General features: G+C 43.8%; 1 protein-coding gene across 2 annotated transcripts in view; it reads right to left on the reverse strand.

The window, feature by feature from the left end:
• The window catches only part of SLC4A11 (solute carrier family 4 member 11), a 759,568-nt gene that overhangs the window by 329,040 nt on the left and 406,486 nt on the right, over positions 1–24,042 (reverse strand). For both annotated transcript variants that reach the window (XM_069204998.1, XM_069204991.1), the window contains exon 9: positions 13,473–13,557. In XM_069204998.1, the coding sequence (XP_069061099.1) occupies positions 13,473–13,557 (85 nt within the window). The remainder of the gene's footprint in view (positions 1–13,472; positions 13,558–24,042) is intronic.

The following is a 24,042-nucleotide window of genomic DNA, read 5'->3' on the forward strand; positions in this document are numbered from 1 at the left end:
GCAGGTACTGTTCACCAATCTGAGGGCCTTGCCATCAGTATCTTACTTTTTAGACTTGTCTAGTGCTGCAGTGGGCAGCACAACCGTTTTCTATTTTGTATGGGACAGAGCCAGCACAATAATACTCTGTGGAAGGCGAAGGTCAAAAGGGGAAGGTAATGTGCCCTGTGCATGGTCTGTATCACCTGGCACCAAACCAAGTCACCGCTGGGGATGAGGTGGGTTGGTCTCATGCTCCTTTGACAGGCTCAAGCAAGTCATCAGTGAAAGATAAGAGGTTCTAAAGTGCTCAATCAGTGACCTGGCTTTCACTGTAGTCAGGGGCAACTTTATGACATCTGCTGCCTTAACACTGTGTGGAAAGATATCTTTTTCAGTGCTGTGAGGGAAAATGCCATTCCATTGCGGTCTCGGGAGAGGTAAACAGCACACTAGCATTCTGGAGAGTCAGGTAATCCACTGTGTCAGAGCACAGAGGGCTCTTCAAATTCTTCACCTCATTGCTGCAATCATTATGTACAACTGGGTCCAACATTCGGATAGGGACTAAAAGTTAGACCCAAAGATGTCCTCCATCGTTCGCCAATAATGCTGGCTTAGTTGGCTTAGCACTGGTTCATGCTGTAAAAGTTCTGCGCCAATCGATGGGCCTCCCTCCTGGACCTGTAGAGGATCTGTTGATGAAGGAAGCTTCAGCAACTGTGTGGAAACGATCTGGGCTTGTAAAGAGTCTGCTTTCTTCCTTAAACCTTTTAGAGCCTTCTCTCAGCCATTTCTTATTTCTCAGAGGTGGCATTGAGAAGATCATAATGGACTCTGAAGACTCCCAAGAGGTCAGACAGTCTTTACCCGAACACTTTGGGAGCTAATGAAACTTTCAAACTTCCAATAGACCCCACATCTCAAAAGGTTGTAAGAATCTGCTGTTTGGTTTCCGGTGAATCCTTTACACAACATTCAGTTTTTCATTCAAAGAGATTAATTAAAAAAAAAGGCAAGTATGCATGTTGGAAAATGGGTTATTGGTAAGGGCAGGTAGGTACCTACACTTAGCAATAGGCCACTAACCTCCACGTAGGTCCAGTTAGGTCTCAGTAAATTAAACCCAGCTCAACCCTTGGTAGCTTGGCAACGAGCATCAAGGCTTAACTTAGGAGACAGAGTGTAAAACAGTCATATATCACAAAACAGTAATTAAATAAAACACAGGAAACAGTTTAAAAATCCAAAACCAATTAATAAAAATAGAGTATATTTTTATTTTTAAAATGACACAAAAACAAATACAATTAGATTAGGGGAACCGGAGATATTAATTTTTAAAGAATTATTGGTTTTTAGCGCCTAGAAACAAAAAGTGCCAATCGGGTCATCTGTTTGCACCTCGACCGGTGCAAAGTCGAAGTTTAAGGCCGATCGCGATGGAGCCCTGCTCGGCTACAGGCTGCGGGAGGCCTCGGTTAAAAGTTTATCTTCACACTTAGTCTCTTTTTCGAAGATTTTCTTCAGCGGGATGAACCTGCCAGTCCAATCCGACCTCCTGGAGCCCTTCTCCAGATACGCGTTGCTGGAATCCTCGGTGGAGATTTTTACCTTCGTTTTTTCGAGGTGAAAATCCTTTGACCGGGGTAAACCTTGATCTTGATCCGATGTCCCTGGAGCCCTCCTCGGATACACTGGCTGGGAGGTCCCGGTCAACTTTTTACCTTCGGACTTAGTCTCTTTTTCGAAGATTTTCTTTACTGGGACGAACCAGCAAATCAGGCTGGGTCGCGGTTGAGGCAAGCCGGCTAGAGTTGCCGCGGCGGGTCGGTCCCACTATGGAGCTTTTTTTCAAAAGTTCTCCAAACTTCTGGGGCTTCTCCCAGATGTCCTTTTAAGGTTCCTTGGAGGTCCACAGCTCACCCCAAGGGTCCAGAAGTTCTGAGATGGTCCTTGGGGGTGTGGACTACAACTCCCAGAACGCACCTGGCGCAAACTCCTTTTTGGCCACTGGGCTGTGGCCAGCTGGTTGATTTCTTCAGGAGTTGGTGCAGGGGACTCAGGTTAGCAATTTTTCACCTTCAGCAAACAGGGAGTCCCTCCTTGAACCAGTTGAAGCCAGGCAAAGTCCTTCTTGTGGTGAAGCTCAAGTGTGCAGCTGGTGCAGTCCTTCTGAGTGCAGGTTCCAGGTGCAGGCCAGGGGTCCAGCAGGGCAGTCCTTCTCCTTTGGTTCTTCCTTGTTGGAAACTGATGGGGATCTGAGATCGGAGGTGTGGGTGCAGGTCTGCCAGTTTTATCCTTGCTCTTGGGTGAAAAGCAGGGGGGGGGGGGGGGTCCTGGTTCTCCAATAAGGTGTGGGGTCCTTCCCCCCTGGGATGACCACTTCCTGGGAAGTGTGGCAAAAATCAATCCCAGGAGGCAACATTCTCCAAAAATCCATCATGGCTGAATCTGATTTTTGGAGTTACATCTGGCTGAGCCCACCCACTGCTGTGGCTAAAAATCATAAACACACCCCTCTCCTGCCCTCTCTGAATCTAATCAAAGGGGCACCTAGTTGTCTGGGGTTGCAGGATGTGGGGGTGTTGCTGGTTGCTCCAAATGTCCTTCTCTGCCTTTGAAGACCAGTTTGGCAGCCCTACCCCTTCCTGCCTCACCATCTGCCGAGGGGAGATTCCGTCCCACAGGCACATTCCTTTGTGTGAAGCCAGGCTAGTTCACACCTCATCAAGGCAGCCTGGCCAGGCTGCAAGAGGCTGGACAATCAGAGCACAGCAGCAAAAACAATGCAGGGCTGAAATTTGCAACTTTTCAGGTAAAGTTTAAAACTCTTTACCTGAACAAGTTATACTAAATCCAACAACTGGAAGTTGTGGGATTTATTATAACAATTAATTTGATACCAAACTCTTGGTATCCGTCATTTAAGAGGACTTTAAAAATTAAAATAAAGTCTCCCCATTCTAGCCTATGAAGGCCATTTGCTACAATGAGGGAAAAACAAATATGGCTGTTTTTACCTCACCAGGGCTTATAAAACTATTTTTATAAGGTCCCCGCTTATAGTTACATGGCACCCAGCCCTATGGGCACATAGGGCACACCTTAGGGGTGACATATGTGAAAATAAGGTAGCTTAAGACTTTGGAACTACTTTTAATTCCAAAGTCGAATTTGCATATAACTTTAATTTAAAAGCAGCCAGCAAGGCAGGCCTGCCTTTAAAATGACACTGGGCACCTCAGCAGTGCACCTATGGGTGCACTACCTATGCTATGGTCCCTAAACCTACATGCCCTACCATATACTAGGGACTTATAGGTAGGTTAACTTAGCCATATTGATTTTACACACAGCACAGGCCCTGGGACTGGTTAGCAGTACCCAGGGCACCATCAGAGTCAGGAAAACACCAGCAAAAAGTGAAAAATGGGGGCAAAAAGTTCGGGGGCCTCTGCAATCAGCCCTGTTTTCTCACAATGCATAAGTAGGTGTCAATAAGTAGAAGAGGCAGGGGCAACTTGGTACAGTGCTAGGCAGCAGAACAAAAAAAGTCATACTTTCTAAAGATGACAAACAGGTCCAGTTCAAGTGGAATTGGTAGTGAAAGACCAGTAAACTTGAAGATATAACAGGTAGACTTGTTGGTTTCGGTGAACGCCAGTAAACTGTGAGAAAAGAAACAAGTTACTTACCTGTAGCTTCAGTTATATTCACATGCTTGAATAATTCCCCATTGTCAGGCTAGGAATATCTGGTAGAATAATATAGCAGTAAACAGTAAAAATATAGAGTATACCACATACAGTGCAAAAGGGCAGCAGGCCTGAAGAAAATTAGTTACTTACCTGTAACTGTAGCTCCCCAGTATTGGAATCTTTCATAGATTCACATGCTTGAATCATTCCCCGTCGTCGAGATGGGAGCCTCCGGTATAAATATGTAAGTAGTGTTGGAATAGATTAACACAAGGGCCCTAGGCCTCTTTAATTTAACAGTCTATCAGAGTCATTTTAAGAAAAAGGACCAAGCTTGAGCATACACCAATCAGACAACACCACCCTCTAGAACCCTCCTGAGAGAAGCTCCAGTACCTCAGATTTTTCAAGCACAAGTGCGTGTAACATAAGAAGAGAGAGAGAGAGAGAGAGAGACAGAGAGAGAGAGAGAGAGAGAGAGAGAGCGAGCGCGAGAGAGAGAGAGAGGGGGGTGAAAGTGAGCTTCTCCGGGGAAGTGGGTGGGTCGCATGTGAATCTATTAGACTCCAATACTGGAGAACTACACTTACAGGTAACTAATTTTCTTACTCCAGTAGTGGAACTTTCATAGATTTACATGCTTGAATCAGAGTAGCGAGCAGTACTTATGCACATCAGAACATTGTAGCCATGTATGTCACAGAACACAGATATATATATATATATATATAGCAACATTTCAAATGAAATACTGTCTGTTAACCCCATCTTTACCTTTTTTTTTTTTTAAACATCATAAGCATTGGATCCGAATCCGAAAGTAACAGACATGAAGAGATTCCGGAGGACTGCCTGACCCACTGCTACCTCTCCTTGAGACAGTGCTTCCAAGCAGTAATGTCTTTAAATGTATGGCAGTTTTTCCACGTCGCTGCTCTACTAATGTCTTGCAGCGGAGCCCGCGCAAACAGCGCTGCTGAGGAAGAAACTGCCCGCGTAGTGTGTGCACGGACCGATGAATGCAGTGGTTTGCCCGCTGCCTGATGGCAGAATCGAATAGCGGAGGAGATCCATCTGGCTATACTCTGCCTAAAGAGCGGCTGACCCTTGTCTGGGTGCACTGTAAGCTACAAACAGCTGATTGGACCGGCAAAAGGACTTAGGCCCTCATTCCAACCCTGGCGGTCATGGACCGCCAGGGTGGAGAGACACGGAAGCACCGCCAACAGGCTGGCGGTGCTTCCAGGGCCATTCTGACCGCGGCGGTTTCCCGCCGGATTTCCCCTGGCCCGGAGAATCCTCCATGGCGGCGCTGCAGATTCCGACCCCCTTCCCGCCAGCCTGTTTCTGGCGGTTTACACCGCCAGAAACAGGATGGCGGGAACGGGTGTCGTGGGGCCCTGTAACAGGGCCCCATAAAGATTTCCACTGTCTGCTTTGCAGACTGTGAAAATCACGACGGGTGCAACTGCACCAGTCGCACCCCTGCAACTCCACCGGCTCCATTCGGAGCCGGCTTCATTGTTGCAGGGTCTTTCCCGCTGGGCCGGCGGGCGCCCTTTTGGCGGTCGCCCGCCGGCCCAGCGGGAAAGTCGAAATGACCCCGCGGTCTTTCGACGGGGTTACTTTGGCGGGCGGCGTCCGCCGCCCGCCAAAGTCAGAATGACCCCCTTAGTCCTGTCCAGATAGAATTTAACACATCTTTTAATGTCTAAAGAGTGTAAAGCTCTTTCTGCAGGAGTTGATGGATGTGGAAAAAAGGTTTTAAAAACTAAGGGCTCGTTCAGATGAAAATCCGAAGGGACCTTTGGGATGAAATGCGGGTTAGTGCATAGTAGTAGACTGTTATTTGATCTGTAAGAACGGCTCTTGTATGGAAAGAGCCTGTATCTCACCGACTCGTCTGGCCGATGTGAGGGCCATCAGTAAGGCAACTTTTCAGGAGAGGAATTTCAGAGAAGCTTGATAAATCGGTTCAAGCAGGTGCCTCATTAGTTGCGCTAGAACGATATTCAGGTTCCACGAGGGAGAAGGAGGTCTGAATGGAGGAAAAAAAAACTGAAAAGCCCTTTCAGAAACAGTTTGATTAATCTAGAGGAATACAGAGAAGGTGAAGAATCTGAACGCCTGTATGATGCTACTGCTGCCAGATGCACCTTTATACAGGAATGCGTGAGACCTGATTGCACTAAATGTAATAAATAAGGCAATATTTGCTCCGATGGTGAGGAAAGCGGATCAATTTGCTGTTGGTGACACCAGAAACAAAACCTTTTCTACTTGCAAGAGTAAGCCTTATTAGTGCCATCTGCTCTAGCCTTGGACGTAATGTCTCTGGCCTCCTGTGGAATATTCAAATGTGCAAATTCCCTGTGTTCAGGAGCCATGCTGACAATCGCATCGACTGAGGATCCTGATGAGATGCCTGCCGTTTGTTTGTTGTCAGTAAGTGCAGAGATGATTTCAGCAGGATGTGAGGCTTCACTGATAGAACAAAAAGTTCAGTGTTGGCGAAGCCAGTACGGAGCTATTAATACCAGGGTGCACACGTCTCTCCATCTTTGTCAGGACTTTTGGAACAAATGGCATCAGAGGAGAGGCGTAAGCAAAGATGCCTGACCAAGCTACGGAAAACGCATTCCCCCATGATCCCTTTTGGTGATGCCAGCTTGCAAAGTATTGGCATTTGGTGTTCCACTTGCTGGCGAAAAAGTCTATTTTTTGCGTCCCCCACTGGGAAAAGATGTGATCCGCCGTGGAGTGGTCCAGCACCCATTCATGGCAGCTCGATCTTTGTCTGCAGAGCGAGTCCACTATCTTGTTCTCTAGCCCCAGCAGATGCACCGCTGTGAGCTTGATGCCTTGCTGCGAGGCCCAGTTCCATATCTTTTGAGCCTCCCAGGAGAGGGTAAGAGATCTCGTGCCTCCTTGTTTGCTGAGGTAGTGTTGTCTGTTCTTATTACAACCTCTGATCCAGCTATCTTTGGAAGAAAAGCCTGTAAAGCGAGATAAACTGCTCTGAGCTCTAGCAGATTGATGTGCATTGCTCTCAACTCTAGTGGCCACTTTCCACTTACTCGAAGGTCTTTCAAAACATCCCCCCAGCCTTCCAGGGAGGCATCTGTGGTGATAGTCCACGGAGCTGGACGATGTAGAAACAAAAGGCCAACAGACAGATGATGCTTCGGAGGCCACCATGTCAGAGCTTCGACTATTGCTGGGGTTATGCTTATCCGATCTTCAAAGCTTACCAAAATCTGGCACCATTGAAGATTGAGCTGCTCCTGTATTGGGCGCATCTTGAGTCTGCAGAGAGGAACCAGAGGTATGCATGATGACATCATGCCCAAAAAAGATTTGAAAAGGCAAACTGAAATGTAGTTTCTTCTCTGCATTGATTTTGCTAGAGTTAGTAGCTTTTGTTGTCTCTCTACAGTGGGACACGCCATGGTGGATTGAGCATCCAGATTTGCTCCCAAAAAGGTGATTTTGTGTGATGCTAGGGGTTTGGACTTTTCCCAGTTGATGGTGAGGCTTAAGCTGTTGAGAATGGAAACGCACTTTCTTTGTTGATCTGCGCGCTCCTGGGTAGGTGCTCGCCTTTATCAGCCAATCGTCGAGATTGAGATATGGGAATATCTGATGCTTTCTCCTCCTGAGGAAGGCTGCGATTGGTGCTAGGCACTTGGTAAATATCCTGGGAGATGAATTAGGCCAAAAGGGAGGACACAAAATTGAAAATGGCTTCCGGCTACCATGAATATCAGGTACTGTCTGGGGGTTGGATGAATGGGAATGTGGAAATATGCATCCTATAGGTGTAGTGTAGACACAAAATCTCCCTAGTTCAGTCACAGAAGGACATCCTGCAGGCTTATGCGGAATGACTTTTTTCAAGTAGATGTTTAATTGTCAGAGGTCGAGGATCGGCCTCCAGTTCTTCCACTTTTTGCGATTGAGAAAGAACCTGGAATAAAAAAAAACTTCCTCGCTGTAGTAGAGGTACCTTCTCTATTGCTCCTTTGAGGAGCATCTTGTTGATCTCTCTTGAGCTGTTCCAGATGTTTTGATGGAGTTCTGCAAGGAGGATTGGGAGGAGGCATTTGGACAAACTCTAAAGTGTGGCCCTGTTTCACTAATTGTAGGATCCACTTGTCTGATGTGATGATTTGCCATTGTTTGAAAAACAGGGATATCTTTCCACCTAAAATGAGGAGGAGATTCGGATGCAGCCGGAGCCTTGGGTGTATCAGGCTCTGTGAGCCAAGTCCTTAGCAGGGCGAGTTGAGCATCCCCTAGATCCAGTTCTGCCGTAAGCCGCCTGTGGCGGTTGTCTTTGTGGGTAGTATTGACGGAACTGCTGAGAGGAGGAAGGATAGGTTAAGAATCTGTATTGATGATAGCCTCCCCTTTATGAAGGCAGTCCACGTCCTCTGGCTCGAAAGGAAGGCTTCCAAAATTGCAGAGTTCCTAATGATTTCGCCTTATCAGTGTCAGATTTAATAGATTGCAGAGCTTCATCAATAACTTTTCCAAACACTTGGTCATCGAAAGGTAGGCCAAAAATGTTATTTTGGACCTCAGGCCGGAATGATGTAGCTCTTAGCCAGCCTTGCCTTCTAAGGACAGCCGCACCTGCGAGCTGGCGAAATGCAGTCGTGGCTATATCCATAGAACAGTCTATCAGTTCTGCTGACGTACGCTCTCCCTCATGCAGCGTCTTCTTCGCCTCTGATTTTACATCCTCCAGAAACTGGTCAATATGCGGAGCGATGTCTGCCCGTAGCGGTCTGTCATATCTGGCTAACACCGCCAGGGAGTTAGCAGCTCTTATAACGAGGCTAGCCATTGATGAGAACCTCTTTCCAATACTGTCCAACCATCTACCCTCTTTGTCTGGAGATGCAGAAATTGGAGCAGAGGGTTTTTTGGACCTCCTCTGTGCTGCCTGAGCCACCACTGAGTCTGGATGAGGGTGAACAGTTAGACATGCTGGAGCATCCTCCGGTGCTTTGTATTTTTTGTCTAGTCGGGGCAGCACCACCGTGACAGTAGCAGGGTTGTGCATAACCTTCAACCCTTCTTCCCATAAGTAATGACTAATGGTATAGAGCGCACAGATTTCTGGAACGGCTCTTTAAAATCATATAAGAAGCAATCTGTTTGCTTGGACGGCATTGGCAGAGCGAATCGTTTAGCCGTTCTCTCCAGAAGATTATGAAATCCCCCTTCATTTGGAGGAGAATCCACCTTCGGCTGATAAGGAGGAGCAGGAATAATGTATTCATCCCACTCCGACTGAGTGTCCAGGAGCTCCCCTTCTTCCTGATCACCTTCTGACTTATCAGTGTCCTGTGGTATAGTCATATCCGGCGTGGCCACATTCGCTAGTGGCAAAGAGATTGCCCTGTGACGTGGAGTGGTTACCCCTAAGACGGGCAACAGAGGAGGTTGCTCTCCTCGACGAGGAAAATGCTTACTGTAGTCAGCCAGCATTGCTCTGAGATCAGAGAGCAAAGAGGTTGGTATATATGCCCCTTCCTGATATTGTTGATCTCCTCCATAGTACTGAGGGTCATAGGTTTCACCATATTCATCATTGTCCTCTTGATATTTGATGTTTAATTGTGAGGGGCTATGGGCTGTTCCAAATGGACCCGTGATATCTGACTCTCCATCCCCCTCCAACAGGTGCACTGGTATGAGAGGGGTCACCTTACTAGGTGAGGTATGCTTTGGGATAAGTTTTTCTTGCCTTTTCTGATGTTTGTCCCTCGACCGTTTCGTTGATGGCGCAGATATAGCCTTCGTCGACAGTGGAGTCGTTGAAGACGAACGCATAGAGATCGTAATTGGCGACAGCCTTACTGAAGAGTCTACCGTCGACGATGGCAATGCGGACACAGTTGTTACTGCCTCGACTATGTCAACGCTGCTCTCGTCGACAGTGGGACACTCGTCGTCGACGCTGAAGAGGTGGAAGTCATCCTCAGCGGTGAAAAAGCACTCACTGACGCTCTCATCGATGATGAATCCGTTATCGACGGTTCAGTCTTAGCTCCAGAAGATGAGGGCCTTTTGAAAGGCACAGATGGAAGTACAGAAGATGACTTCTTATGCCTTTCACAGCTGCTGGCATGACCTCTCTCCCCTTTCTGGGAAGATCTATGCGGTGAAGAAGAGGGGCTGCGGCCCTTGTAAGACCATGAGGCAGTCTTTTTGTGGGCTTTTCTTGACTGTTGTGAAGGAGATCTTGTATCTGATCTCGCCCTTTTGATGACTTGTTGGATATTGAAGAGTCATCACTATCAGAATCCGAGACTGGATTATCTCTGTACTTAAGTTTCTGCAGCCAAATCAATCATCTGCCTTCTCTATCCTTAAGAGTCTTAGAGGAAAAGTTAAGACAAACCTTACTGAGTGGACTGGATAAAGGCAGTATATGCAATCTGGATGAGGGTCTTCAGAATGTAGTCTCTTTTTACCACAGGTTTTGCAATTTCTGAATAAACCCTTCTTCTCTTTGTCATACATGTTGTAGGTCTTACCCACAATCAGTCAAAACAAGTTTAAAGAGAAAAAATAGCTTAAAGCTAATCCAAAGGTGTGAAGAAAGCAGAGCTCTGAGGAGAGTTCCTAGCACGACGTGCAGTAGAAAATCTGAGGTACTGAGTTTCTCTCAGGATGGTTCTAGAGGGTGGTGTCGTCTGATTGGTGGATGCTCAAGTTTGGTCCTTTTTCTTAAAATGACTCTGATAGACTTAAATTAAAGAGGCCTAGGGCCCTTGTGTTAATCTATTCCAACGCTACTTACATAATTATACCTGGGGCTCCCATCTAGACGACGGGAATGATTCAAGCATGTGAATCTATGAAAGTTCCAATACTGTAGTAAACAAAGTATCTTTAATAGCACATCCACCTCATTTGAAAGAGCACAAACTACAGCCAAACATTCTATGCCTAGAGTGCCTAGAGGCCACCATAGTTTAGATTTCAAAGCACAAGCTATGAGAACCTGGCCTGGGAGGAAGGTTGCATGAGATTATATAAAATATATCAATGGTGGAGAACTGGCGTTACAGGTAACTGATTTGTTCTCCAATATTGGATTTTTTATATATTCACATGTTTGAATCAGAATAGCAAGCAGTGAGGATTATAAAATACGATAAAGTGGAAAGCAGGCTCACCATTAATGAAACAAGTTTCTCAGAACTGCTTGTCCCACTGCAGTGTTAGCTTCTGCATCCACATCTGGGCAGTAGTGCTTCGTGAAAGTACACCTTCTACTCCAGGCAGCTGCACAGATGTCTTTTAAGGGCACGGAGTACCACAGTTGCAGTCATTCCACTGGCGGAGTGTGCCCTCAGGTTTCCATAAGGAAGATGCTTGCCATGATGGAAATCAATGCAGGCTGAGAAGTAACAAGCTAGCCCCTATTTGGACAGGGCTTGGCCTTTTCGTGGCTGAGCAAACACAAACACCTGGTTTGATGTGCAGATATCCTTTGTCTTGTCTATAAAGAATCTGAGACATATACATAAGTTCAAAGAATGTAACAATCTTTCTGTGTGCTTAAGTTGGCTTTGGGAAAACAAAAATCTAAGAATGACAGTTTCATTTAGATGAGGCAGTTGGAACCTTTGAAATTAAGTTAGAGTTGGTTTTGAGAATTACCTGGTCCACATGAACTGGAGAAAAGGCTTCCTGATGGTGAATACTTGAATCTCTCTCACTCTAAAGGTGGATGTTAGAGCTAGGAGAAGTGATGTTTTCCAAGAAACAAATTTTGAGTCTGCCCATTACATCTTGTGGTAGATCTAAATGGCCAAATTATAGGTGGTCAGGTAACATGCTGTCAACTTCAACAATTTGGGATTGTGACAGAGAATCTCTCCATGATGTTTGTAAAGTATTCTGCTATGGAAGTATTGATAACCACAGTAGCTTGCTATACCAATACTGGCAAGGCAATGCTGGAGCAATGAGGATCGGAGTACACTGGTCTATATTCTCCTTCAACACCATGGGGGATCAGGGGAAAAGGAGGCAAGGTGTAGGAAAATACCTTGGATTAATTCATTGAAAGAGCATTGCCCATCGTACTTGGATGCCAGAACCTGATGGCAAAGCATAACCATTTCTGTTTATCCGGCGTGGCAAACGGATGGATTGTAGGGTGACCCCACAGATTGAATATGTAATTCATTTATTTCTGTTCTAATTCCCAGTCGTGACAATCTGCTATTTGCCAACTGTGTGCATCCACTGGACTGTTCTGGCAGCCTTGCAGATTTTCCACAGCTATGCCTACTCTGAGACATGGCCCAGTTCCACAGCAGTTGAGCCTCTTCTGAAAGGAATCTTGGTGGTTTCTCTCTCATATGAATGAAAATTGAGACAATTTTGCTGGTAAACAAATTTGTTGTAGGACTCATTATCTTTCATTTTTTCTCTAAAATCTAAGGGATATCTTGCATCCAATTGAATTGGGCTGTGTGCCGTCATGGAGGCATAAACTTGCACATTCAATGGTGAAAAAACATCTCCTAAATACACTGTTGACAGTAGTCGATGGTATCCATGTTGAATGATTTTGCTGTAGACAGCATGGCAAATGATAGTTGGCAGGTCACCAGTGACTGTCAACAACAAAGTTCTTGTAGCTGACAATGGTTTAGGAGTCGTCATCAATGGTCTTGCCGTTGATAAATGCCTTTGAAGATGAGTCTTTTGAAGATTTATTTTTCTTCACTACATATTGATCACCTCTATCGTGTCTAGAGGTATGCTTATCCTGCAAATTACCAGGAGGTGGCGGCAAGCGCTGAATGAAAAATCTGCTCAGGAAACTGTGCAAGTCTCCTTTTGTGTGCTGCCTTCGTGGAAGTACTTGGAAGGGAATCCTCTCCTGAAGAGAGAGCAACTGCTTTTAAAGGAGGAAAATTCTTTGTCCATAAGGAATAATGCCAACCTCCTTACTCTGCCCTTAATAGTTTAAGATTTTTAGGTGAAAGCCTTACCATAGAATTCCACTCTGAAGCTTTATGAAGTGGATAAAGGCAATAAATATACTAACAATGTGGATCATCTGTGTAAATCTGCTTATCAAAATACGAACAAGATTTAGACTTCACTTTCTGTGTCAGCCATTGTGAAAGTTGGTGACAAGGTGGTTGTCAGGACAAAAGGTTCACTGGTCCAGAAAATAGTAATCTCCCCTAAAGACAAAACACCTCAGTGCTGAATATAGAGCTAGTTCAAACCCAGGGCAGACCAAAATAGTAACAATTTAAGGTTTACTGAAGGGTCAGAACAGAGCTCTATCACGGGCTCCCTCTCATGATGTGCAGTAGAAATTTGAGCTATGGTGGCCTCTAGGGGGAGTAGAAGAGCTTAAGCTTGTACCAAATTGGCTGATGCTTGTGTTTTTTCAAATGAAGTGGATGTGCTACTAAAGATACTATGTACTTTTTGCACTGTGTCAATATGCTGTATCTTTTTTACACTGTTTACTGCTATATTACTGTACCAGGGCTTTCCAGCCTGTCGGGAAATTATTCAAGCATGTGACTATATAAAAGATCCAATGCTGGAGAATAAGCAATTATCTCATTCTCAAGCTTCTCTTTAACCACTGCCCACAATTCCCTTCAGTTAAAAGTAGCATTACATCCGATTTAGATGTGTTTCACATACAGATAAATTAAATTAGTGACAATTTCAAACATTCACAGCTTAACTTTAACTACAGTTCTGAAAGATTCTTTAAAGACAAACTTTGCCTACCATCAGTGAAGTCCTGAGGATATACTGGCAACCTGCGCGCTATATCTTCGAAAATCCCATTCCCAATATTATAAAAGTCCTGGATCTAGAAAATAAAAAAGGTAATGTCATGTGAAAGACATATGAACCTCAATATAGACCATTTCAAACATTAAAAGAATTATAAGAAAATTCAGGATTTAAGTGGTCTCCTGTCACATGGAAAACAAAAATGCTTGTGCTCTAATATCACAAAATAAAACTCAATTTCTATCAGTATTTGTTTTAATGTAGAATCATATTTAGTAACAATTATATAACATTCAACCCAATAAGGAATGGGCAATCTTGACTACAACTCATTTGGTGCTAAAAGACTTCCTTATTCTACTTTAACACTGTCACATCGCAACAGTTCTACAAATGTACAAGGCTTTAAATAGCTAGCAACAGGGTGTTCAACAGTAAATTATATTGCTACACAAGGAGAACAATGGGGAATATGTGTAGGCGTGAAGCATAGAAACAAGAGTGAAGCCCAACTGAAAAGAATTGATTATACTGGTCTGTTGCCCTGTCTTCTATAGTCTTGTCTATACCCTTATTTGTGGGAGCTTGGGAAATTTAACTAGGTGCGATCCCTCAAAAGTAGTTCATATTTAGGAGCCAAAACGTGAAGGTGTTACTTAGTATGTGCAACGATGAACACACTGGAAGTTATTACTGCTGAGAACAACCATTTTCAACATCATGTCTTTACCAAAGTCCAGTAACATTCAACAGAATTTGACATATTTACCTGGAGCAATTTTTAAGTAGGTGAGGCAGGAGTTTAGGAAAAAAGGACTGCCACTGATCCAGTTTAAACCAATGTAGAGAAGCATGTATAGTGGGCCCATTCCCAGCAGGAATTAAGGATGTTTTTATAGCATGGTGTATTGGGAAGATCCAAGAGACTCCAAAATGGGCACGGGTGCCAAAGATGAGAGATTTCAAAGGTGAGACATAACAGACATCTCCACAACAGCTGAAGTACTAGATCAAACTTGTTCAAATGTTTGAATAGTCTTAAATGGGAATATAAGTTGAGTCATAGACCTATAGGCCTGATCCTGCAGTTTTCTTCAGTAGACGCTAATGGCCAAGATAACTTCTGAGTAAATATCAAGATAATACAGAACCACATTGGATCTGGGTTTCCCTGACCCTATTGGTTTTGTTACATTAGTTCTCTCCTATTTTGTGGTTTTGTCTAGCAAAGACGTGACTGGATAGTGCTGTGTTTGACACGTTATAGGGTCAAAACATAAGATGTAGAGTTGTAGACCAGATATATTACATTAACATTTTAAAGAAGATACACTATTGAACACAGTGCCACATAGCAAAAGGAGGTAACTTTATGAAGAGTAATTATCAGGTGAGAAACCATAATGGGGATTTAGAATGGAATGCATGCATAATCAGACAAAAGAACAACTCAAGCACTACAGAACAAAATAGAAGTGAGTTTCCTTGTTAATGGAAGGGAAGACAAGCTAGGTTATGGCCCTTGCTCACATTCACAATCACTAAACCTGCTTGTCCTCCACATAATTTTTCGTATAGGTTATGTAGCAAGTTATGAACTGTTGCTAGAATGGAAGACTCGTCTTCCCACTTTTGAATATATCACAACATGAATCCATTCTTATGGCAGGAAAAGATTTAGGCCCTCATGACGACACTGGCGGGCGGCGGAGGCCGCCAGCCGAAGCCAGGACGCCTGTGCAGCATGAACCCTGCGGGCCCTATTATGGTTTCCCTACTGGGCTTTAACATTGCAGCCAGCTCCAAATGGAGCCAGCTGCAATGTGGCAGTGCAGCAGCACCCGTTGGGCATTCCACTGCCCATAATTCGGGCAGTTTAATGCGTGATGGGGCTGTGAATGGGGGCACCTGCACCGCCCATGCCAAGTGCATGCGCAGTGCAGGGGCCCCCAGGACTTCGCCCTTACCCCACTGCCCCCAGAAAACCTTTAAACGGATCGCTGAACGTTCCAAAAGATTTTTTTAAGTTGATCCTCCGCTGGAGACCATGGTCTTCATCTCTCAGGTGGCCTCCCAAGCACAGTTACAATGCACCCATCACAACAGTCAGCCTGGGTGGGGTAGGGAGAGGTGGCTGGCGCTGGTCTAACTGCAGTCCAGTAGCCACTATCGCAGGTCTTTCGCAGTCTCCTCACGCACCTGAAATATATATATTTTTTTTTTACAGATTTCCTTGGGGATGAGCCCACTGAGACTTCAAATTCCACTGCAGAGCTTGCATGTGCCATCTGGCATAGTCCACAAGTAGGATGCGGGAGGCCACGAGACCAAGAATCAAAGCTTCTCTCACAGAGACCTAGGCTGCAGGCTGAAACATCAGGATCATAGCCAGAATTTGATGGAATGGTTGAGGAGAGGTACAACCTATATCAACACCATATCCAATATATCCCCAATAAAAGGGAGCCTTCGCGAAGGAGTCAGGTTTGACTTCGGCACATTGATGGTAAAAACCAACTATGTCAATAGGTCTCCATTGGCTGGAGATGGTTGGCCAAGGAGAATTTGCCTTGAACAGCCAGTCGTCGAGGTATGGAAAAACTGGTATTCCACCTTCGGAGATGGGCTGCAACTGCTGCGATCCCCTTTGTTAACATCTGAGGTGCACTGGTGGGGCTGGAGGGGGTGTTTCCTATCCTACCTGAAACTGCAGTTAATGTCTGAGATGGCAGGTTAGGAATGTGAAAATCCTGTAGATCTAAGGCTGCCATCAAGCCTCTTGATCTAGGGTAGATGGGACTTGGGTCAAATTGAGCATTTTGAATGAATTGTTTGGGTCCAAAAGAAGTTCGAAGGACATAGATCAAAGATGAAACAAAGACCCACATCCTTTTTTGGTATTCTTAAGTAACAAGTGTTAACCATTCCGTATTTCAGAAACTAGAACCACTGCTTTCACTCCTTTTGTTAAGAGAGCCTGCACTTCTTCAAGAATAAACAAATGGTCCTACAGATGTTGTGGTGGTAGAAGGACATCCACAGGGAATGACTGAAGGGGTAGGGAATATCCCTGTGCCATGATCTGGCGCACCCATTAATGTGGTGTTATGCATCGAACAAAAGAACGAGTCTTCGACTTCCTGGGCTCCGCAACCACAAGTTTTGTTTCCCAATCTTGAATTTCCCTTGTTTATCTTGGCACACGCCAAACAGGACTTCGAGACGTGGCCTGAACAAAAGCGTCAAACAAACGTGTGGATCCAGTAACACACATTTGTTAGTTACAAGTCATGCACTACTTAAAACCTTAAAATCTCAAACTAATCAAATGACTTTTGACACTCCAGATCCACGCTGGTTGAAGTGTAAAAAAAAAAAAGTGACACCAGCGCAAGCAGGTGAAACATGCGCAGGCAAACATCACAAACACACAAGATGAGGTTGCAAGCGGAGCAGTGACATCGCACAACGCCACCTATCATGGATGAATGTGATTTTGATAAAGTTTTCTGGACCCAGTCTCACGCCTGAAGGTATTCAAATGGTGAGGAATCTGCAGTTAGAAGACTGTGTTAGAAAATAAGCTTCTTCCACCGTCTCGTAAGTTGTATTTTCAAGATTCCTTATGAATGGATTAAATTCCCTTTTCTGTTCTACAATCTTCAAGAGTTTTGCATCTTGTTGCTTTGAGAACCATTGTGAAGAGACCCTAAATTGCTGCTGTATCTTATGGGTTCGAGTTCTTTGCATTTTGTTTGGCTATTCTGGAGACTACATACATTGTTGGTATGACATGGAGACCAATATAGTCATACCTTCATTTTTTTTTTTATAATTCAGACAGATTCTGGCTGCATGAGTTCGGAGTGCTTGAAGTTCCTGGAATCTTTTTCTCTTGAAGAGCGTTCCTGCATATATTAAGCTGAAATATTCTCACCTTGACCACACCAGAGAACATGTCCTTTCAACTGACTGGTTCAAAGGTAGAAGTGGAAAGATTCTTTTTATAAATACTAGGTGCTGGTTGCTGTTAGTAACTTGAAATCTGATACTTAAATGAGAGATTGACACCAAACTCAAAACCACAATTTTTACTGTCGGGGCATGTGTTAGAGCTGTTCCCAATTTCTCCACTCAACTAAATATATTTCCAGCTGGCGTTAGCTCCAATTTAATGAATTACTTCCCTTCTCTAATGCTCTTTCGATTGATGGTCCAGTTGCAACTGATTTCTTGCAATGAACCTCAGAGGAATCCTTACCTGTATCTGAAAATTGTACACATTCATCACACTGGTATGTGGTAGTGATCAAAGGTGTCATAGGTGGCAAACAGATTCAGAATAGGACATCAATGTATACTAAACCGTTGCCAATAACACGAGATCTGACAATTTATGTACCACAGAGAGACAGATTTTGTACATGGATTAAAATAAATATAAAACAAGCATTGACAAAGTCAATTAGTCTTGCGTGGGCTGACAACCTTATGGCTTTGCAATGTTTTTGTTCTATCCTATTTTTCGTAACTCTCAATCTTAAGCCTTTCGCTGCCAGGTCTTTCCCCCTCAGGGGGCAAGCCTTTTTTTGGGCTATTTGGGGCAGTTCGCGCTTAGGCCCTCAAAACATTTTGTCCACATAAGCTACCCATGCCAAGTTTGAGTTCTTTTTTTCCCCCAACATCCTAGGGGTTCTAAAGGTACCCAGAGTTTGTGGGTTCCCTTGGAGGAGACCAAGAAATTAGTCAAAATACAGCAAAAATTATTATTAATATTTTTTTTTTATAACAAAGGACTTCAGAAGAAAGCTGATGATTTTTTTCCCCTGAAAACGTTAGCAACAAATGGCTTGCTGTGCTAAAATCACCATCTTCCCAGCTTTCAGGAAAAGGCAGACTTGAATCAAAAAACCTAATTTTTCAACACAATTTTGACACTTTACTAGGACATACCCAATTTTTACTATTTTTGTGCTTTCAGCCTCCTTCTAGTTAGTGACAAATGAGTGAAACCAATGCTGGATCCTGGAGAGCTAAACATTTAGACAAAACTTTGAAAAACAAGGGGTCATTTGTGTAGATCCTTTAAGGTTTTCCTACAGAAAGTAACAGCTAAAATAAAAAAATATTGAAATTGAGGACAAAAAAGCCATTTCTGTCCACGTTTTCTTAACTTTCTAGCTATGGCACATTTTTTAGAACAATATACCGTTACGTCATCAAGAACCCTAGGTACCCAGAGCCAATACATTTCATTGTATACAGCAATTCATTTGGTGAAATAGAAAGAGTGAAAAATAGGTATCAAGGAAATCTTTTTAATTCCAAAATGGGCACAAGATAAGGTGTTGAGAAGCAGTGGTTATTTGCACATCTCTGAATTCCGGGGTCCCCATACTAGCATGTGAATTACATGATATTTACACACTGTCTTATTTGGAAGGAAAAAATGTAGCGACCCTTGCACCTAAGGGGTTGCTCCCCACACGTAAACAATAAAAAACAGAAATGATCCCTGGCGTCAAGGTTTCTGCTTCCCCACAACCCTCCGCCCCAGGGGCAGATTAGCCTAATTACAATGGGCCTCAAAAAAATACCCCCCAGGGGAGTTACTCGCCAAAGGGGTCACCCCCCTTCATTGTGATTGTGCGCTAATGTCATCGGGGAGAGAAGGGGCGGGGGCGGGGCAAATATGCAGAAACCAACGCCAGGGATTATTTTTTTTATTTTTATTGTGATTATCCTTCCATCCCTGCCCCAGGGGCTGGGGGAGGGAGAGAGAGGCACTTGAGGTTAGAGCTAGCGTTTCCCGTGGGCCAGTACATGGACGTAATGGTTACGTACGTGGTGCCTCAGCGCTGCGCCACCGGACGTAACCATTATGTCCTTAGCATTAAAGGGTTAATTTACTTAATTGTAGGGGTGATGGGCTCTGAGTGTTAGAAGTTGTTTTTCTTCGAAGAAGTCTTTTCAGAGTCACAGGATCGAGTGACTCATCTCGGTTCCACTGCGCATGGGCATCGACTCCATAGTTAGATTGTTTTTCCACAGAGGGTGAAGAAAGGAGTGAGAGTATAGAAATATAAAGAGATGTCCATGTAAATGTGTATACATATGTACAAATGTTAGAAACTTAAATGACTACATGATTCCGGGGAGGATGGAGGCTGAATGTGAATCTTCAGCACTACATGCCATGAACAGATGTACACTGGGTAAGTGACATTTTCAGTTCGAAGGCATGTGTAGCTGCAGATACACATGCTATGCATAGACTACAAAACAGTTTGTCCTCCAAAAAGCAGTGGCTAGCCTGTAGGAGTTGAAGTTGTTTGGAATAAAGTCCTTAAGACAGTTGGTCCTACAGAGGCTTCTTGTTGTGAGAACACATCAACACAATAGTGTTTTGTAAATGTATGATGGGTTGACCATGTAGCTGCTTTGCATATTTCAACCATTGGTATGTTTCCGAAAAAGCCATTGTTGCACCTTTCTTTCGTGTAGAATGTGCTTTAGAAGTGATCAAAAGTTGTCTCTCTGCTTTGATATAACATGTTTGTATACATCTAACAAGCCATCTTGCTAAACCTTGTTTTGATATAGGCTTGCCTGTATGTGGTTGGTGGAAAGCAACAAAGCTTTGCTTTGTTTTCCTAAAATCTTTAGTTCTGTCTATGTAGTACGGAAGAGCTCTTGAGATCTAATGTATGAAGAGCTCTTTCTGCCACAGAATCTGGCTGTAGGAATATGACTGGCAATTCCACTGTTTGTTTGCTGTGAAAAGGAGATACTACTTTTGGAAGAAATTTTGGATTTGTTCTTAGTACAACCTTATGTTTGTGCACTTGGAAAAAAGGTTCTTCAAGAGTGAATGCTTGTATTTCACTAACTCTTCTTAAAAAAGTAGTGGCCACAAGGAAGTAGACCTTCCATGTTAAAAGTTTAATTTGGCAAGAGTGCATGGGTTCAAAAGGTGGTCCCATGAGTCTTGTAAGTACAATATTTAAATTCCATGATGGAACAGGTGGTTTTCTGGGTGGAATGATGCGTTTTAATCCTTCCATGAAGGCTTTGATAACAGGAACTCTGAATAGAGAAGTATGTTGAACAGTTTGTAAGTATGCAGATATTGCAGTAAGGTGTATTTTAATGGCGTGCCCATGTTGGTGCTATGAGATTCATGTTGAGTGACGTTTGACGTAATTTGTTGACTAGAAATGGAAGGAGTGGGAGAGGGGAAAAGCGTAAGCAAATATCCCTGACCAACTGATCCATAGAGCATTGCCCTTGGATAGGGGATGTGGATGCGAAGTTTTGGCATTTTGCGTTTGCTATTTTTGCGAATAGATCTAGGTCTGGTGATCCTCACCTTTAAAGTACCTTTGAAGTACTTGGGAGTGAATCTCCCATTCGTGTGTCTGTTGGTGATTTCTGCTGAGGGCGTCTGCCATGTCCAATCCTGGATTGTATTGTGCTAGTAGATGAATCTGATTGTGAATTGCCCATTTCCAAATTGTTTGGGCTAGAAGGGACAGCTGAGATTAATGTGTCCCTCCCTGTTGAGATAGTACATGGTTGTCATGTCTGTTTTTATGAGAACATTCTTCTGTTTGAGAAGAGGTTGAAATGCCTTTAGGGCAAGGAACACAGCTAATAATTCTAAGTGGTTTATGTGTAGCTGTTATTGTTTGAAATCCCATTGACCGTGAATGGTTTGATTGTTTAGGCAAGCTCCCCAACCAATCATTGATGCATCTATTGTAATTATGGCCTGAGGCACAGGGTCTTGAAACGACCGCCCCTTCATTAAATTGCTGCAACTCCGCCATTAAAGGGACATGTGTTTGGCGGTTCATCAACACTACATCTTGAAGTTGACCGCGTGCTTGTGACCATTGTTGTGCAAGGCACTGTAGTAAGGACCTCATGTTTAATCTTGTATGTGGGACTATTGCTATGCAAGATGCCAGCATTCCAAGAATCTTCATGATAAATCTTAGTGTATTTTTGATTTGGCTGTATGAGTGGTAATACATTTTGGAAAGCTTGTATCCTTTGTATATTTGGATACGCTAGAGCTAGTTGAGTATCTAGGATAGCACCTAGATACGGTTGTACTTGTGCTGGTTGAAGATGTGACTTTTGGTAGTTTATAGAAAATCCTAGTGTGTGCAGAGTTTCTATCACATAACGAGTATGTTTTTGGCATTGTGTAAGATTGCTTGATTTTTATTAGCCAATCGTCTAGATATGGAAAGACATGGATGTGTTGTCTTCTTAAGTAAGCCGCTACTATTGCTAGACACTTTGTGAACACCTTTGGAGCTCTTATGCCAAATGGCAACACTTTGAACTGGTAGTTTTTTCCTGCTATGACAAACCTGAGCTATTTCCAGTGAGCTGGGTAGATGGGTATGTGGAAATACACATCCCTGAGGTCTAGAGCAGTCATGAAATCTTGTTTTTGCAGTAGTGGAATAACATCTTGCAGAGTTACCATTTTAAAATGCTCTGACAAGATGTATAGATTGAGGGGCCGGAGGTCTAATATGGGCCTGAGGGTGCCATCTTTTTTTGGGAATTAGGAAGTATAGAGTATACTCCTATTCGTTGTTGGGACTGTGGAACTAATTCTATTGCTTGTCAGAACAGTAGAGATTGTACCTCTTGTTGTAACAGAACTGTATGTTCGGGGGACAACTTGTGATATCTTAGCGGAATGTTTGGAGGGGTGGTTATCAATTCTAGGCAATAGCCATTGCGGATAATTGATAATACCCAGTTGTCTGTGGTGATGTGTGGAGTGGAAGGGAGGGAAGGAAGTCACTGTTTAGGTATGTGGTGTTTGTTTAGAGGTTTGGAATTTACCTCTATTTCTAAAGTATTGACCTCTATATGATCCTCTAAATCAACCTTGTTGACACTGGGCTTGTTGTAGTTGCTTTGTTTGGGAGGTGGAAGCCTCTGAGGATTGTGGTTTAAAACCTCCTCGAAACTGGCCTGCGAAATGAACCTCTATATGGGTTGGTGTACAAAGCGCCCATTGCTTTTGCATTATCCGAGTCCTTTCTCAGTTTTTCAATAGTGGTGTCCACTTCTGGGCCAAAGAGGTGTTTTTCATCAAAAGGCATGTTAAGTACAGCCTGTTGAATTTCTGGTTTAAAACCAGAGGAGCGCAGCTATGCAGGTCTTCTGATTGTGATGGCAGTGTTTACGCTCCTTGCAGCTGTATGAGCAGCATCAAGGGCAGATCTTATTTGATTATTAATAATCAATTGCCCCTCTTCTACTACTTGCTGTGCCCTCTTCTGGTGTTCTTTTGGGAGATACTGTATAATATCCTGCATTTCATCCCAATGGGCACCTATCATAGCGGGCTAGAAGTGCCTGAGATTTGCAGTTCTCCACTGATTTGCTGCCTGTGTAGCAACATTTTTTCCTACTGCGTCAAATTTTCTGCTCTCCTTATCAGGAGGGGGTGCATCTCCTGAAGACTGGCTATTTGCCATCTTTCTTGCTGCACTGACTACCACTGAATCTGGAGGGACCTGGTGAGTAATGTAATCTGGGTCAGAGGGTGCAACCTTATACTTTTTAATCGATTCTAAGTGTGATAATCCTAGATTTTACAGGCTCGCGAAAAATTTGTTCTGTGTGTTTTACCATGCCTGGTAACATTGGGAGACACTGGTACTTGGAATGTGTAGAAGATAGTGTATTAAATAAGACATCTTCTTCCAATGCCTCTGAATGCATGGTTACCCCATGATAAGCTGCTGCTTTGGATATGACCTGGTTGTACGCAGTGGTACCTTCTGGTGGAGATGGTTTTGATGGGTAAGTATCTGGGTCATTATCTGGGATGGGATCATGGTCACAAAGATCCCATGGGTCTGCCGTATCTCCCTGTGAATATAATGAATGTGTTGGAGAAGGCATTGGTGGTGGGCTGGTGTGAGGTGAGACAGATAATTGTGGAGAATGAGGAGGAGCAGTATGAAGAGGTATTGGCTTCTTTTGTTTTTGCACCTTTGCTGGTGGCTGTACAGAGTCCAGTTCCTCTTGGAAAGCCAGCTTTCTTTTTGTTTTTAAAGGAGGTGCCGTGACAATTCTTCCTGTCTCTTTATGGATGTGTATTCTTGATTGTATCATTCATGATTTGTACAATGGGCTCAATGTCAGGCTCCTCCTCCGAGGTTTTATGGGTTTCTCTCAATTTTTTTTTAAAGTCCTTGTTCCTTTGTATATGTGGATTTTTTCGGCTCCAAAGTTTGTTTTTTCGGTATCGAAAAGGTAGTGGAAGGTCTTGGCTCCGAAGGAGACTGATGAATTTTCAACTCTAAAGAATGTTTTTTTTTTTTTAAACTTGAGTCCGAAATGGAGCCTTTAATAGATTTACTTGACTCCGAAGATGACGGAGTAGTGGCCTTTTTTGGCACCGACCCCAAAGGACAGTCGCTGACAGTCTTTTTTCGGGCCAAACCATGGCCTTCTGGCAGTGGTATACCCAAGGCATTTAAATGTCTTGTGCAGGGGTGTAGGGGCAGACGCACTCTCATAC

This window comes from Pleurodeles waltl, chromosome 1_2, assembly GCF_031143425.1.
Source record: "Pleurodeles waltl isolate 20211129_DDA chromosome 1_2, aPleWal1.hap1.20221129, whole genome shotgun sequence".
In the NCBI taxonomy this organism is placed as follows: domain Eukaryota; kingdom Metazoa; phylum Chordata; class Amphibia; order Caudata; family Salamandridae; genus Pleurodeles; species Pleurodeles waltl.